Raw genomic sequence first — 15,637 nt, forward strand, 5'->3', positions numbered from 1 at the left:
TTTCTTGAAGATCGGCACCACATTGGCCTTCTTCCAGTCTTCGGGCACTACACCAGAGCGCCAGGAGTTTTCAAAGATCCGTGCAAGGGGCTGGGCTATGATGCTCGCCAGTTCCTTGAGTACCCTGGGGTGCAGATTGTCAGGGCCAGCTTCTTGAAGGTATCCAGCTTCTCAAGATGTTCCTTCACGAGGTCAGCATAAAGGGCAGACTTTGCGTAAATCTCAGTTCTCTCCCTGCAAAACTTAGAAGTTCTGCAACACTGAGTTACCCATTCACCTGAAACTCATCTCTTTCAATTTTACAGTATAGCTTAAAACTGTCAATGAATCTGTAGTTATTCTAATACCATTAACTGTCTGAATACTTGAAAAAGATATATTAAAAATCTCTCAGTCCTTTTTATTTTTAGAAGTAGTTCTAAAGTTGTGTGTTTCAAAATTATTGCAAGTTGTTCATATAATTGGCAATCTGGCTTTTACTTAAACTTGTTGCTGGAAAACAAGTGTCAGCACAGGAAGTGTAGAATTCTTTTTGTCCAAAAACTAGATCCCAGAATGTAAGTCCAGATGATTGTTGTTAAGGGTATTTACATTGTACTGTAGTTAAAGTGAAATCTTAGCACCTCATTCATAATCTGTAGCTATTCTGGTCAGGGACAAATTTTTAAATTACAGTTACCATGTAGCACAGATTTATAGTCAGGTTTTTTGCACTATTCTGTATCTACTATACGCTGAACTGTGATTAATTTGATGTATGCCAAATCTCTTTTCTTTGGTAATCACGGTATGCAAAAGTGTTAGTACTGTAAAACTCAAATGTACAAACAGTGTCAATTTATATTAAGGTCCAACATTTAGTAATCTGATCTCTACATGAGTTAAAAATTTGTGCCCTACATGAGGATGGAACAAAATGATGCAAATTTGCCACTAAGTTCAGCTGAGCTGATTCAGCAGAGTTGTACCCAATTGTGACAGAGCTCAATTTACATCATTAATATATTAGAAGCACAATAATACATCTACATAGTCTGTCACTACAGACGATTCACTTTTGCTACAAATTAAGACCTAATTTGGCCTCAGTTATGCAAAATTTATAGCACATAAAGCACTTCTAGCCAAGAAAAGAAAAATCTTTCACTGATTTGGTGTTTGAAAAGTTAGTCAGGCCTGGAAAAATAAAGCAAGAAGTTAAAGTTGGAACCCATCCTTCTACCCCTGACAAAAAAACAAGCCCAAAACAACAAAATAATCCTACCTGTGTACCTGGTCAACAACTGCCTTGGATGGCAGCCTCCAGATTATCCTGGGCTTGGGTTCCCCAGTAGCTGAACAATTCAGAAGCAATCTATCCCCAAAATTCAACTGAGTTATTTGTTGAGATGCTGTTTCTATTCTGGGAAGTGTATCTCTCTGTTCCACCATGAGATTTACCACCCTCCTCTCTGAGCCAGTAGAGCTCGTAGCTATGCATTCGTAATTCCCACTGTCAGAAGGAACTACGTTCCTTATATGGAGGGTTCCATTGGAAAAAAGGAAAAGTTTGGCATTTATAAATTGCAAAGGCTTCACTACTGTTCCATCAAAGATCACCCAGTGAAGGCTTGGGATAGGATTTCCTTTTGCAGTGCAAGGGAGTTTCAAGCTTTCACCCATTATTCCTGCAATATGTTGTCTCTTTTCTTCCAAGATGATGGGAGGTGCTGCAATCACTTGTAGTTTTACTGCCAGTGTATCAGTACCAGCTGGATTATTAGCCATACATGTGTAAAGCCCTCTGTCATAAACAGTGACTTCTTTGATTATTAGTGTGCCATCTGGTTGTATGAAAACTTGCCTACTTTCTACAGAAGATTCTGAGACGTATGTTTTGTTTGCCAGAATCCATGAAATGGTAGGGACAGGTCTACCTTCAGCTCTGCACTTCATTGCCACAAGCTTTCCAGAATGGACAGTGATTACTTTTGACCTGCCTTCTAGGATCCTGGGTGGATATGCCACCACAGACAAAGTGACCAGGAGCCGGTCTGAGCCATGCTGATTGGCAGCAACACACAGGTACTGTCCACGGTCCTGAATGTTCACGTTCTGGATGGAGAGGGTACCATTGGCAAATACTTCAAATCTGTTGTCACGTTTGCTTTTTGACACATCAGTTCCTATTAAATAAAGAGAACAAAATATATCTCACCAAGAGCCATTCCTTTTTCTTTCTGTCTAATACAGTAATATTTGTATACAAAATCACAGCCAACTATCTGTCAAGTTTTTGATTCTGCATTCCTTAGGGTAGGTATTTATATAAGCAGTGAAAAGAAGTCTTGCTATAACCAGCAAAAAATAATTTCTAAGTAGAAGTGATCTTCCAGTAAGACAGTGATGGTTGCTAGTACTTTGGTATACGTCTAGTCGCTTTGTGTAGTGGTTTTCTAATTGGGATAAACTTTTGTATAGGTATTACTAGAAAGAACCTATTGTTAATGTATAACAATTATTTACATTTTTTCCCATATGGATAGCATACTAATGTTGAATATATCTTTTTATGTTACTACTTACTTTTTTCCTTACAGATGCCTATTTTATAATCCAATAAGTCACCCCGCAGTGCGTACGCTGTGCCTGACTATTGGTATTGGCAGGGCTTACAGCCCTCATAAACTATGGCATGGTGTGCCTAGCATTTGACTATTTGCTAAAGAATAGTGGAGGAAGACATTTTTTAAAAGTTTCATAAAGATTACCTGATGATACTTTAGTCCAGTGTCTTGTTGGAGGAGGATTACCAGTAGCTTCACAAGGGATAAAGGCATCTGAGTTAGCTGGTACTGTAAAAGCAGCCAATTTTCCTCCAATAATTCTGGGCTTTTCCACTCTATTCATATAAGAGAAGTCCAAGGCTACAGGATTGGCAGTAGTAGCTTCTTGATCTGCTCTCTTGTCAGACCAGCTTTTCACAGAATTGTCTTTTTCCTTTTCCCATGGTGGAGCATATTGAGTGGAGCTCTGTGGAGATTTTAATACAGTCAGAGTATTAACCATTAATGTTTTGCCCCTTTCTGGAACATCTGGAGAGAGTTTATGCCAAAACTTATTTTTCTGCCAGGGAGCAGGTGATGTTACTGTTATTAAGGATTCTAGTGGGGTAGGATGCTGTATGCTCGGGTAGATGCCACGGATAGTTGCAACAGGAGATTTTGTACTTAATCCAGCTTTATTGGAAAATATTGCCTCTGCCATGTGTTTCTGCTGAATGACCTCCTCTCCCATATGTTGTTGTTTTTTAAGTTGTTCAAAATATATCAATTCAGATGTTACAATGGATGAGGTAGGTAATATAGTGGGGGTGTTTAAAGGCTTAAACTGTGACATGGCTGGGATTGTAGTGGTTGGCATTTGAGTAATGAATGTTTCAGATGCTACTTCAACAGCTTTAGTATTCTCATGTATGGTATCTCTCATTGGTGCCTGTGTGGTAGTTATGGATGAAACATTAGTTATGTCAGTTGTGCTAAGAATCTGTGGTTGAGGCATTGTAATTGACACTGCACTTGTATTCTTAGAAAGAGATGTGGGTGCAGGTATGGTGGATTTAATTAAAGATTTAGCTGTTGTCAGGAAAGGCCGTGAAGTATTCATTGCTAAGCTTGTGCTGTGACCTGTAAAAATGTTTTGGATTTGTGATATCAAAATCTTCTTTTGAGGTTTTTTCCTTCTATGTCCTTTCCTCCTTCCTAGTCTGGTTTTGGTTCTAGTCATTTTAATTTCAGTTGGGGCAGCAGTTGTAGATTTAAACACTGGCATTGGCATTGTTGCAGTCCCTTGGTTTACATCAGGTGCAAGACTGGAATAAGATGCTAGTTCTGCACTAGTAAGGGATGTAGTGGGAATATATTTATCTGATGCACTACTGCCATCATTCCTATATTTAGTTAAAGATAGGAAATCATCAGCTTGATTTCTGTTTGCTAAAATAGTTGTTACAGGTAAAGGAGAAACTCTGTAGATGGATAAAGCTTCTGTGGTTTGGGGAAACATGGTTGTTACTGTCACTGATGGCACTGTACTTGTTTGTATTTGGGATGGTTTCTTCAGTAGCTCTTTTTCAATGTGTGTGTTTCCAAAGAGGTGTTGCCAAGTAATTTTTCCTCTTAAAATTTGGGAAGATGTTCTATTTTTGTGTGGGATTGATGCAGCAGTGGAAGATATCTTGTAGCCTGTAGTAGGAGAAGTTTCCACAGCTGTCCTAAGGGGAGGGATTGCAGTTGCTGAATGATGGGTACTGAAAGATGGGATTCTATTGGTGTATGTTTGCAATGGTGCACTAGCCTCTAATTCCTTCAGTGAAGGATTCTGCATGCTTTCTATATAGAAAGGCATTATTGTAGGAGTTGTGTTTTCTCTTTCTTCCGTAGGTCTTTTTTTCCCTTCAATAAGGAGTACTGTGTTCTCACTTTTTGTTGTTAGTTGTTCTGACACAAGCACTGGTATATCTGTTCTTGAAGGAGTGGGCACGTTTGTATGATGGGTAAAAGGAGGACTGCTGGAAGAAGTTAAGATAGGTGAACATGATTGACAGCTTGCATCCAGCTGTATATCTGGAGTCATAGTCGTACTTTCTCTCATTGATTCTGATTTCACAAAATTATATCTGTGTCCTCTGAAGCTTGGAATTTGATCTGGTCTGACAATTCGTCTCCTAGCAGAAATTTTCCTCCGTCTTCCATAACGTCGTCTCAACTGCGGTGTGTGTGTTGTAACATCTCTTATTATCTGAATCTGTTGATGAGTAATAATAGTTGAGCCCAGTGGTAGTTTAGGAGCTATTAGTTTTTGAGTACTATGAAAATAAATGTGACCAAATTCATTGTTTGATTCACTGACTGTCACTACTGATATCTGATGATCTGATTTAGTTGAAGTCTTATTGACTGACTCAGTGAATATATTGAGCTTTTCAGCTGCGCTGTGGGAAGTTACAAGGTTGGGAACTTCAGTAAGATCTGCCAGTGATGTTGTAGATAGGATTTTTAAATAGGGATTGCTTTCCCCAGAAGTGATGAATCTGTGTTCATTGTCAAAGCCTTGAGTTGTGCTACTCACTAGATTGGATGTAGTTAATGAATGCATATTAGTTGATGATGTTTGATTAAGTTGAGAAGTCTCCAGTGATTTCAGTTTTGTGACCCCATATTTTGGATTTGTATGCATTTTTTTGCTCTCAGGTATAGCAGTTTGTGTAATCCACGGACTGATTATTGGATTTACTGCCCCTGTAACTGTAACAGAAGTTGTTTTGGGGTTTGTGCTACCTGAAGTTATTTCAGGTTCTGAAGTTACATCTGCTGATGCTTTAATGAAAATTGGTATACTAGGTGTTTTAGTTGCTAGTGTAATAAATTCCTTTTCAGGAGGTACAGCACCCCTGGATGTTTCTTCCCCATACATAGGTGCTTTTGAGGATTGGTAAACTGATATTGGTGCTTTAGTTGTGGCATCTTCTTGTTTTCTTGTCAGTGTGGAGTAGTTCTTTGTTCTTTCTAAAAATGCTGCCCAGTGTTTTGGATCAATTTTCCTAGTGGAGGGAGTAAATTGTCTCCTATGGCCCTGAAGCCGTCTTTTTATTTTGTCCCCATTGCGCCTGTAAGTAATTTCTCTATAATTATTCCTGTTTGCATTCTGTATGGGTTGATTTCCAGGTGCAGAGCTTGGACCTACTTGATTTGTTACTAAAGTTCGCACTGGAGCTAAAAGGTTCTTATCTGTTGTAACAGCATCAAGCACCTTATGACCAGATCCATCTTCATCTCCCTCCTCTTCTGGAGCTGCATTTTGTTTCTGTGATTTGTTCTCATTCCTTCTAATGAGTATGTTGAAAATCAAAAAATCAACACCATATTTATTGGCTGCTACACATCTAAAATGGCCATTATCTTTATCTGTCACCCTTTGTATTTTTAACGTCCCATTGTGAAAAATATGCTTGTTTCTTGCAGACTGATGAAGAACCACGTGGTCAGGTAGGATCCAAATAATAGATGCATCTGGGACACCACTAGACTGACAGGGGAGGTAGAGTGTGTCACCAATAAATGCAGATAGCTGAGCCCCATTTATGTTGTTGAGTTCTGTGTAAGGATCAATCACGGTAATCCTAAATGTTAGTACATCAGCATCATTATAATTTGTACCTATGCAGTGATAAAGCCCAGTGTCAAAAGTGTCAGCTGCGCGTAGTGTGAATTTTCCAGTTTTGGCTATTACTATTCTTCCATCTTCACCAATATATGGGGCTCTAACTTTGCTCCCATCAGCTAATATCCACTCAATCACAGGAATAGGCTCTCCAAATGCTTGACAGTCTAGCTCCACAGTCCCACCAATTAAAACAGTATGTTCCAATCTTGTCCTATTGTCTCTTGAAATTATGGCCCAATTATGCCTGTCTTCTTTTTCATCAGGACTGGGCAAAATGATTTGAGCATCAGTTAGGTATCGGATATGCAGAGTACTGAGTGTAGTGGCTGTCCTGTCTAGCTGTAAAGCTACTTGTCCTTGCATCAGCCAAGCAGGTTCAGTTCTCAGTTCAGTTTCTACATTAGTAAAAACTTCTTCATACTCAGAGTAAACCTGTTTGTATTTGTAACTAATATAAGGCACTTTGGTCAGCAGGAGTTTCCTTTCAAGTTGTAGAGGAGAATTACTATAAAGGGCTACTATTCTCCAGAGTTGTTGAATATGTTCGTAGTCAATCCCACATGTGAGAAATGTTGAGAATGATATTTTGAGTATTGTATTGTCACCATCATTGACAAATGAGACTGGGAACATTTTTGTAGGTCTCTGAACATTGCAAACCAAGTTAGCTTGATTTCCTGTTTGGTCAGTCATGTTCAAGATCACAGATCCTATGGGAGCTATGAAATCTTTAGGAGATACAGAAGTGAAGTCCCCTTCATCTGGCAAAGTAATGTTTTTAAATTTCAGGGAAGGATCTATGGCTGGCTTGGTACAAATTAATGCAGCAGGTGGAATCTCAACTAAATTTTTGCCCTTGGAGTTCCTGGGATTAGCACAAACTGGGCACTGCTGGGTACCGGAAGAAGCCCTGTCTTTCTTGCACTTCACAACATCTAGGGGAAGAAAAAATAATGCAATAAGTTTTTGGAATAATAGTTCTAAACAACAATTTATAATCAACAATTTTACAAGGTTTGTCTTAAAATAGAAGGCGATAACACATGGATATGGTGATCTTAAAGTGGTCATCAGCTTTTGTTTTGTTTCCTAGTCTATTAGCAATATTTATCAAACCAAAAAATTACTATCACAACTAGTAATCACGCTATCACCACTTCGTGTAATTTAGCACCTATATGAAGATCTCAGTGATTCACAATTTTCCTTGACTCAGTTGTGACATATAGCCATAGCTGCCTTTGGGAAGCACAGAGACCAAGTAAGAGCTTTGGAGGTTATTATGCTATTGTGTCCAACTCTGTGCAGGGCAGCCAAAAAACAGAAAAAGTCCTTGTCCCTTCTTCCTAACTTGTGTAGCTTCATAGAGGACACAATAGACATAATTATTTTTAGAGGGTAAGTAATTATTAGTTTTCTTATTTTAACACAGGTAAAGAATAGAGAATTGGTTCAGATGGTTTGGCAGGGATGATCCTACTAAGTGCATCTACATGTGTGCTTTACTGCAGTTGACTAATTAGCTGCAGAGTAAAGTGTCACTGTCTACACGCATGCCTATATTAGGATACAGTAAATTAGTTAACTCTGCTGTAAGATAGTACTGTTTGAGACAAGTACTAGCCTACAGCAGAGTAATTTACGCCACTGCAGTGCATATATAGATAGTTATTAGGGATGGCTGGGGCATGACGGTGCTACAGTGTAGGGACTTCCTGCTGGCTAGCCCCACACTGAAGTGCCCTCATGCCCCAACCAGACCCTCCGCTGCCCAACACGACCACCCAGAGCCCAGGGCTAACCTTCTCCTTTTATTTCTACTAGAAATAAAATCCAGACTTTTTGGCTTCCATTTTGTCCTTTTATCCACAGGACACTCTTTCCTTTCCATCTCATTTTTCTCCATGCAAATGTCTAATAGCACTTTGGTAGCATAAACTACTTAGAACTTATGGGGTTATGAAAAAAAATTAGCTCAGAAATTTGTCTGAAGAAAGCTGATTATTCTTGTAAATAATAATTGTTATTTCTGACACTAACAGGAGAATATTCTTTAACATAACATTAAAACAAGCAAAATCAGAATGTTGCTTGCTCTGGTGAGCAACATGTCTAGAACAGAGGTGATCAAGCTTTTGTCCCCATGGGCTAGATAAGCAGTGCAGACCTGGTCCATAGGTCAGATCAAGTTCTGCACACTAGATTTCTACACCCAGCCCTGCACATCTGGATAGGGCCCCATATAGCCCTCAGACTCAGTACCATCTCTGCCCAGCCCTGCATGCTCTCAGACTGCCCGCACCGAGCCCCATGTGCTTGATTGGAGCTTGCACCAGCTGCATGTCTAATCTAATATGAAGGATCCCAAATTTTCAGACCCGTGGGGGGTCCCATTGGCTAGATCACACAGTGCCTGGGCTAGATCTGGCCAGTGGGCTGGAGGTTGAACAGCCATCATAAAGGATGAACAGAAACTGTTACAAAGTAATGTTTTACACTTTCAAAAGCATTGCTGTATTAATGACTCATCACTCGCCTGTCATTTAATTACTAATTTGGCAAAGACTCTGCTCTGAATATGATTACATTCAATTACTAGTAATCATAATATTACTTGGCACTTAAATGGTACATGCACTTCATCAACAGCAATCACAGCACTTTCCAACTGTTAGTTATTTTCTTCATTTTACAAATGGCCCTGAGAATGTAAGGTCAAACATCAAGTCAGAATTATAATTCAGTTCTCTAGACTCCTACTCCTACTCCCTCTAGACCAGAGGTGCTTAACCCCTCTCCCAGAAGCCAGATCTGGTCCACAGAGCCATGTCATCTAACCCTCAGGGCTTCCTGAGTGTCCAAAAAATTAGCAGCAGGAGAGTGATGGCATCATTATTTGCTGCTCCCCCACTGCCACCCATGAGGAGCTCTGCAGGCTGGATAGCATAGCTCAGTGGACTATATCAGGCATGGAGGCTGGAGCAACACAGGACTCAGTCCAGATGCCTGGGATCTATTCAGAATAGGGTTTGATTTGGGTACTGTGTCCTGAAGATCCAGTCTGCAGACTAGCTGACACTATCCATCTATCCCATGGGGCCAAAAGGTTGAGCACCACTGCTTTAAATAATGGTGCCTCTGTTGCAAAGAACCTAGTGTAAGTCACCAAAATTTAATTAGGAGGCAAAAATAAACAGAAATCTTTCATCTCGCACTGTACCTTGTTGCTTTTGTACCCAGTCAGCAAACCATTGTAGATCACAATCACAGGACCAGGGGTTTCCATGAAGGTATATACTCTCTAACTCAAGCAAACAGGAAAACATATCTTGTGGCAATGAAGTTAAGAAGTTGTCAGACAAGTATATATGCTTTATGGAGGATATTTTAAATATCTGGAGGTAGCGCAAGGTGACAAAAGTGTCTGGATGAATCTGTCTAAGTAAATTTCCTTCCAAATGAACCAGCCTCAGAGACGTAAGTCCATAGAAAACTTTTGGGTTTATAAATTCAATTCTGTTGTGATCCATGTGCAATCGTACCAAGCTCTTGAGACCATGAAATGTGTCCTTCTGAAGTATTCTGACTTGGTTATAGCTCATTTTTAAAACCTGTTGATGAAAAAGTGGGGTGGGGGGGTAGAGCCAAGTCTTATTAAGAGCTATAGTATACTGTTATTGTTAGAAGACATCTAGCCAGATATGAATTAGTCTATTAAGAAAAAGTGCCTACGTACTATGGATCCTCCCTGCCCCCATGAATAGATTGGTTTTTTTTTTTAGAAACTTCTTTCTAAACATATTTATGATCCAAAGATACCTTCTTAATCAACAGATTGGTCAACATAAAGCATGCAGACATGTTTGGAAAATATAGTTACTGATGGTCAACTCCTGCTCACTCTAATTCAAAATCCCAGTTACACAACTTCTATGAAGGAAGTAAAGCAGAATTTGACTGTAAAATATGTGTCTCTCTTTTTTCCCCCTCTAGTTTGTACCAAACAGATATCTAACAAACATAAGAAGGTAAGCAAAATTCTACTTTGACTAATATGACTGATAAAACTGGTAACTTGCCAACAGCTTGAATTTTTATTTTGGTGGTAATATGCTAGCTAATGATCAACTTTCAGATACTGCTTGGCAGCCTGATAATTAGAATGCTATCTTTGTAATCCAAAGTCAGCAAATTTGGCAGGATATTACTGAAAGGTAGTGAATGTAGAATCTCACAATCTGTTCTATACAAGCTTTTTCCAGATCAGAATCATAAGTTACATACATTAGAACCTTCTTAATTCTTCAAATAGTTTGAGGAACAACTATAAATTTTGCAAGTGTGTGAGTAATCAAACAACACATATAGCAGTTATAATTCATAAATCTACTTTTATTTGTCAAATACAATTCAGATGTAGCTATTTATGGACATGTGTAGACGAAACAAGGGGCATATGTGCACAACACTTTAAAGCAAGTTAAATTCCTTTGCACTGCTTTAATGGTGTTGGTGTTCCCATGCGTCAGCACTGTATTGCACATTAATTCTAGCCATTATAGCACATTTGGTGGCATAATGCACCTTAAATGACTTTGGGGTGCAGCAAACTAAAACACCACTGAGGAGTTTGAGTTTAGTTTGCTGCCCTACAGCTGTGGCGTAGAGCACCGGGCTCTGTGAGCCTCAGGGACTCTGTAAGCAGCCCGTGCAGCCTGATCTCCCCACCTGCCCCCACTGGAGCTTTCTTGCCTGCATGAACTGCGGGGGGGACCTTCCCCCTGAAGCTGCAGTGCCCCCCAGGACTGCCCAAGCCAGGTGCCTGTGGGCAGGTGCTACCTGCGGGGTGAGGGCACCGCTGTCACAGAGGGAAGTACCAGCCTCCGCTCCCGCCCCTGCAGCCCAGGGACTGCTCTGCCCATTGGCAGCTCACCCTCCCCTCCCCACTGCTGGAGAGGCAGGTAAGATGGGTGTACATGACATGGGGGTTTACTTTGCCCTAAATTAAAGTGGCATTTTTAAAAACCCACCTTCATTTTAAGGCCCCCATTTTGTCTATATACGCCCTAAAGCTATAGTTCAGTCAGTTCATTAACAGCAGCTGTCTACATCAAAGTTTTAGCTGGGGAACTTGAAGTTCCTGTCTACATATTGAGTTATTCTGGAACATCTATTCCTGAATAACTCCATGTGCAGACACATGTATTCCAGAACAAGGCACTTTCACATGTGTACTGGGGTGTGTCCTCACATGGAGCTAGGCCTAGTCTACACCACAAAGTCTAGCTGGTAGAATTCAATCTCTGCCAGCAAAACTTTGACTGCATTCACACTCAACCCCTCTGTACTGGCAACACCTATCAGTCTGCCAACAGAGTTGCTCTACTTCTGCCTAGCAGCCCAGGTGTGTACATACTCCTGTGCCTTCAACTGGCTACTGTAGTTCATTCAGCTGCCTGTGCCATCCCATCATGCACCTTGTGCTCTGGTGGAACAGCTGCTGAGTGGGGCTGCTCAGAGCTTCCAGAAGCACATCACTTTGCAGGTGTCCAGGTGAGTTGGCAGTGGCAGTTGCTGGCTTCTATCAGAACTTCCTGGCACCACAAGTATAGACAGAGCTATAGGCATGAAGAGATGTTCCAGAATAAGTCCATGTGTTGACAGGCACTTACTCTCCTCAGCTGCTAGAGGGCTCTTCTGAAAATTCCCCTCAGCTTTCTATGGTAGCTATGAGGCAGCTCAATGAAGTGCAAAGTGCTCTGATGTCCAGTTGTTGGAGCTCCCATCCAGCCAGTAAAATGTGCACTAATTCAGCCTGAGGCATTGCAGCAGTTGTCCTATGTAACTTCTCATCTGGAAAATGGAAGGACTGTATTTTTAAAGGAACGTGTGAGCTGCACACAATTTTTGTCCAAAGATAACAGTTATCCTTTACATTCTAAGTGGACAATCTGCCCAAAGATAGAAGCGCCTCTCATATCATAATTTATATAAAAAAAAAAAAGTCATTGTTATACAATACCTTGCTACCACAGTCTCTTTCTTCTTTGTGCAAATAGTGGGATGCCTAAATTAGCGAGGATTTGCTCTCACGTTCACCAGTGTATTCCTTGAAATAAAGCACCAAATACTACAAAACATAGGCTGCTTACTGACATAAAAAACCCAAATGTCACTTTAAACTCCATGCACCCCTGCACCGAGCCCGTCTCATACCCAGAAGAGGCATCACGTTAGTTTGACCCAGCTTACCCAACATCTGTATAGCCTGGGCACTTTGGCAGGGCTTTTTTGGCACTTTTATCTCATAGCTGATTCAATCAGCTATGAGATAAAAGTATGATCCATACAGATGCTTCAGAGCCTCATTGAACTAATACACTGCCTCTTCTGGTAAAGTGCATGTTTTCACATCTGTCAGCAACTATATATATTATTATAACACTAAGTAACTATGGCATTCTCAAGTGTTAGAATATAACGTTTTCAGTTGGACTTTCTTTGCTGAAGTATGAGAAAGCAGCAAAACTACAGCTTGATGGAATATGATTCTTCTTAAAATGTATTAATTTAGTGTCTCAAATTAATAAAAGAAAACGTTGTTACCAAAGATATACTGGGAGCTTTGCAGACTTATTTAAATCCAGTAATACAAAGAACTGCAATCGTAGTTGTACTACCTAAGTATAGTGATGTAGATATCTACTTTGACATTTATACCATGCTCATTAAATGGTATCTGAATGCCTATTTGTGACTGAATAAATTTCCTATTGGGATATTGTATTACAGCTTAGGGCTATTGGGAAGGGAAAGATAATGACTTCCTTTAAGTACCTCACACTTCATTTAGCAGCCATTTGAAACTGGAAACTAGTGTAGATGGTGCTACTAATCTATCATTTGTTAAATCTGTCATAGACCACCACATTCCTAAAATGAAGTCATCTTCCACTTTTAGCCCTTACCTGTAATGAATGTAAATCGATGAATGTTTTATCAGGAATTGTACGGATCTCATTGCTGTGTAACATCAACAACTCCAGTTTCTCCAAGCCGGAAAAGTCTGTTTCAGTGAGTTTAACCAAGCTGTTGTAACTGTAACAAACATTTCATTCCAGATCTGAATTTAGTCAGCTAAAATTCAAAGGTAAAAAAACCAAAAATGACTCTCATATTAGAAAGATTTTCTCACTTGAGAAGGAAAAATTTAAATCCTCTCCACTTAGACCCAAACTGATTATGCCAGCTTATTTCACATGGATAAACAAACCAACTGCCATGGGTATTAGAGTGTTTATTATTAAACATTCTTATTTATATTGTGGTAGAACAAAATCTGTGTTCAGGACCAATATCCCCTTTTACTGGGCATTTGATAGGGGTGCACCAATAAAAATTGTTGGGCTAATACTGATAGCTGATTAATAATGAGCCCTGTTGGCTGATACCAATCCAGTTGCCGACATGCAACCCAGCAGCTTGGAGAGCAGTGTCCAGCTGTTAAGTCGGTTGTGGGAGAGGGGACAGGGAAGGTGTGTGGGGGGCAGAAGATTGAGGCCCCCATGGTGAGGGAAAGAGTGGGGCTGGGGCCGGTGCTGCCTAGCTAGGGTAGGGCACAGAATGAAGCCACAAGCAGCTGGTCTGGGGGGAGCAGAAAGGAGTGGGGGGGCACTCCCATCACTGTATGCACCCCTGAGGAAGGCATGGAGGGGTGCATGTGCCCCCCAGCGGGGGTGTGGGCTGGGGCTGCACTCAGGGTGAGCACTGGTGGTGCTGGGAGTGAGGACTATGGGCCCTGCCCCTCCCACTGCTGCTGCTGCCTGCCCTGAGCACAAATCCCCGCTGGGAAGAGCCCAGTGCTGCCCTGAGCCCCAGTCCACAGGGCAGCCTGCCCTCAACCCATGCACAGATCTGGGGGGCATGTGCCCACCCAATGCTTCCCCTGTGGGTGTGCACATCAGTGGGAGCTGCCCTGCCCTCCCCATGCCCCCTGGATGAGCCACTTGTAGCTCCATCTCATGCCCTGCCCCAGCTGGGCAGTGCCTCCTCAGCCCCACTCCCTCCCTTACTGAGGGGTCCTTGATCTGTCCCCCTTGTACCCCTTCCCCTTCCCCCCCAACAGACTTACTAGCCACATGCTGCTGCCAGGCTGGCCATGTGCATGCTCTGGCTGCACGCATGCACATAGCATTTGTCGGCAGCATTATCAACCACATCAGCCAAAAAAAGCTGATTGCTGATAATATCAGTTTTCCTTTTATCGGTGCCAATACGATATGGACCAATGTATTTGTGCAACTCTAGCATTTGATCGTAGTAGGCCTGATGCTATGTCCATTTAAATTCCTGAAAAGGCTTCCATTGGCTTCAATAAGCATTAAATAAAACCCTTATCATGAAGCCTAGGTCATCTTAAGAACTGAAAAACTCACCATCTCTTTGTTAAATAAGGGTATGTCTGCCCAATACAGAATGTATAGCCATACCTGAGTCGCGTGTAAACTAATAACTGTTAATAGTGATGGGATTCAGCATGAGCTGTACAAGCATACCCCAAATCCTTAATAAGTTTTTAATAGCCAAAACTACTGTTTTGCCATGGCTTGACTGCTATCTAGGACCTCAGGTAACTATAGTACATTAAAGCTAGGTCATAGCTACATATTATTCACACCTCCCAACTGATTCAAGATTGTCTAGTCTATATAATGATCTTTTTACATGAAGTTGCTGATTGCCTTTGTTTGATTGTAGTTTTAAGATTTTTATAGTGCACCATTTACAGATAACCATATTTCCATGGAAAGTTTTAGAAATAAACAGGGACAAATGAGTTAGGATAAAATCAAAATCATTACCCACCTCCACTGCCTATGTTTTGAGACTGAGATATTTAGGACAGTAGATGTTATTTCCTATCTATCTGGTCATTTGAAATGGAAAAAGAACCTACTTAGTATTTTTTTCACTTCTAACAATTTGGTCTGTCCAGAGTATAAGTGGGAGTGCTGGCATGCATCATGATGGTACTTTTGAGGGACTTATGTTCTCACAACAGACCTGTGAAGCAAAAAGTATTATCATCTCCATATGACATGTAGTATTTGAGGCTTCTTACACATAGAATCTCACAGAGATTAAGTAGTTTTCCCATGGTTAGGTAGCATGTCTGTGGCAGAACTTGTGGTGTGACCACATCTACAAAATTTCCAGCCCAGGGCCTTAACCGTAAAATCCTCTTTCTTTTGTAATGATTATCTAAGTTCCAGGTCCCTTTTGGGTTTAATTTTACTGATTCAAGAGGCTCAGATAAATATTAAAAAGAACTTTAGCAGAAAAGCTTTGGGATATTCTTGCATGCTAGTAATCAGGCCGCAGCTAGAGTACTGCATCAAGTTCTGGGTGCTGCACTTCAGGAGGGATGTGGACA

General features: G+C 40.8%; 1 protein-coding gene across 3 annotated transcripts in view; it reads right to left on the reverse strand.

The window, feature by feature from the left end:
- IGSF10 (immunoglobulin superfamily member 10) overlaps positions 1-15,637 on the reverse strand; it is a 24,009-nt gene that overhangs the window by 6,216 nt on the left and 2,156 nt on the right. Inside the window, exons 1-5 of one of the 3 annotated variants that reach the window (XM_019532596.1) lie at positions 13,173-13,246; positions 11,877-12,057; positions 9,425-9,815; positions 2,751-7,139; positions 1,265-2,165 (exon numbers count right to left, since the gene is read on the reverse strand). In XM_019532596.1, coding sequence (XP_019388141.1) covers positions 1,265-2,165; positions 2,751-7,139; positions 9,425-9,806 — 5,672 coding nt within the window. In that variant the 5' untranslated portion in view covers positions 9,807-9,815; positions 11,877-12,057; positions 13,173-13,246. Of the gene's footprint in view, positions 1-1,264; positions 2,166-2,750; positions 7,140-9,424; positions 9,816-11,876; positions 12,058-13,172; positions 13,342-15,637 lie in introns of those variants that run through there. The other 2 variants (XM_019532594.1, XM_019532595.1) reach the window with 2 other exon arrangements.

The sequence above is a fragment of the Crocodylus porosus genome, unplaced genomic scaffold, assembly GCF_001723895.1.
Source record: "Crocodylus porosus isolate Cpor-Errol unplaced genomic scaffold, CroPor_comp1, whole genome shotgun sequence".
Taxonomy (NCBI): domain Eukaryota; kingdom Metazoa; phylum Chordata; order Crocodylia; family Crocodylidae; genus Crocodylus; species Crocodylus porosus.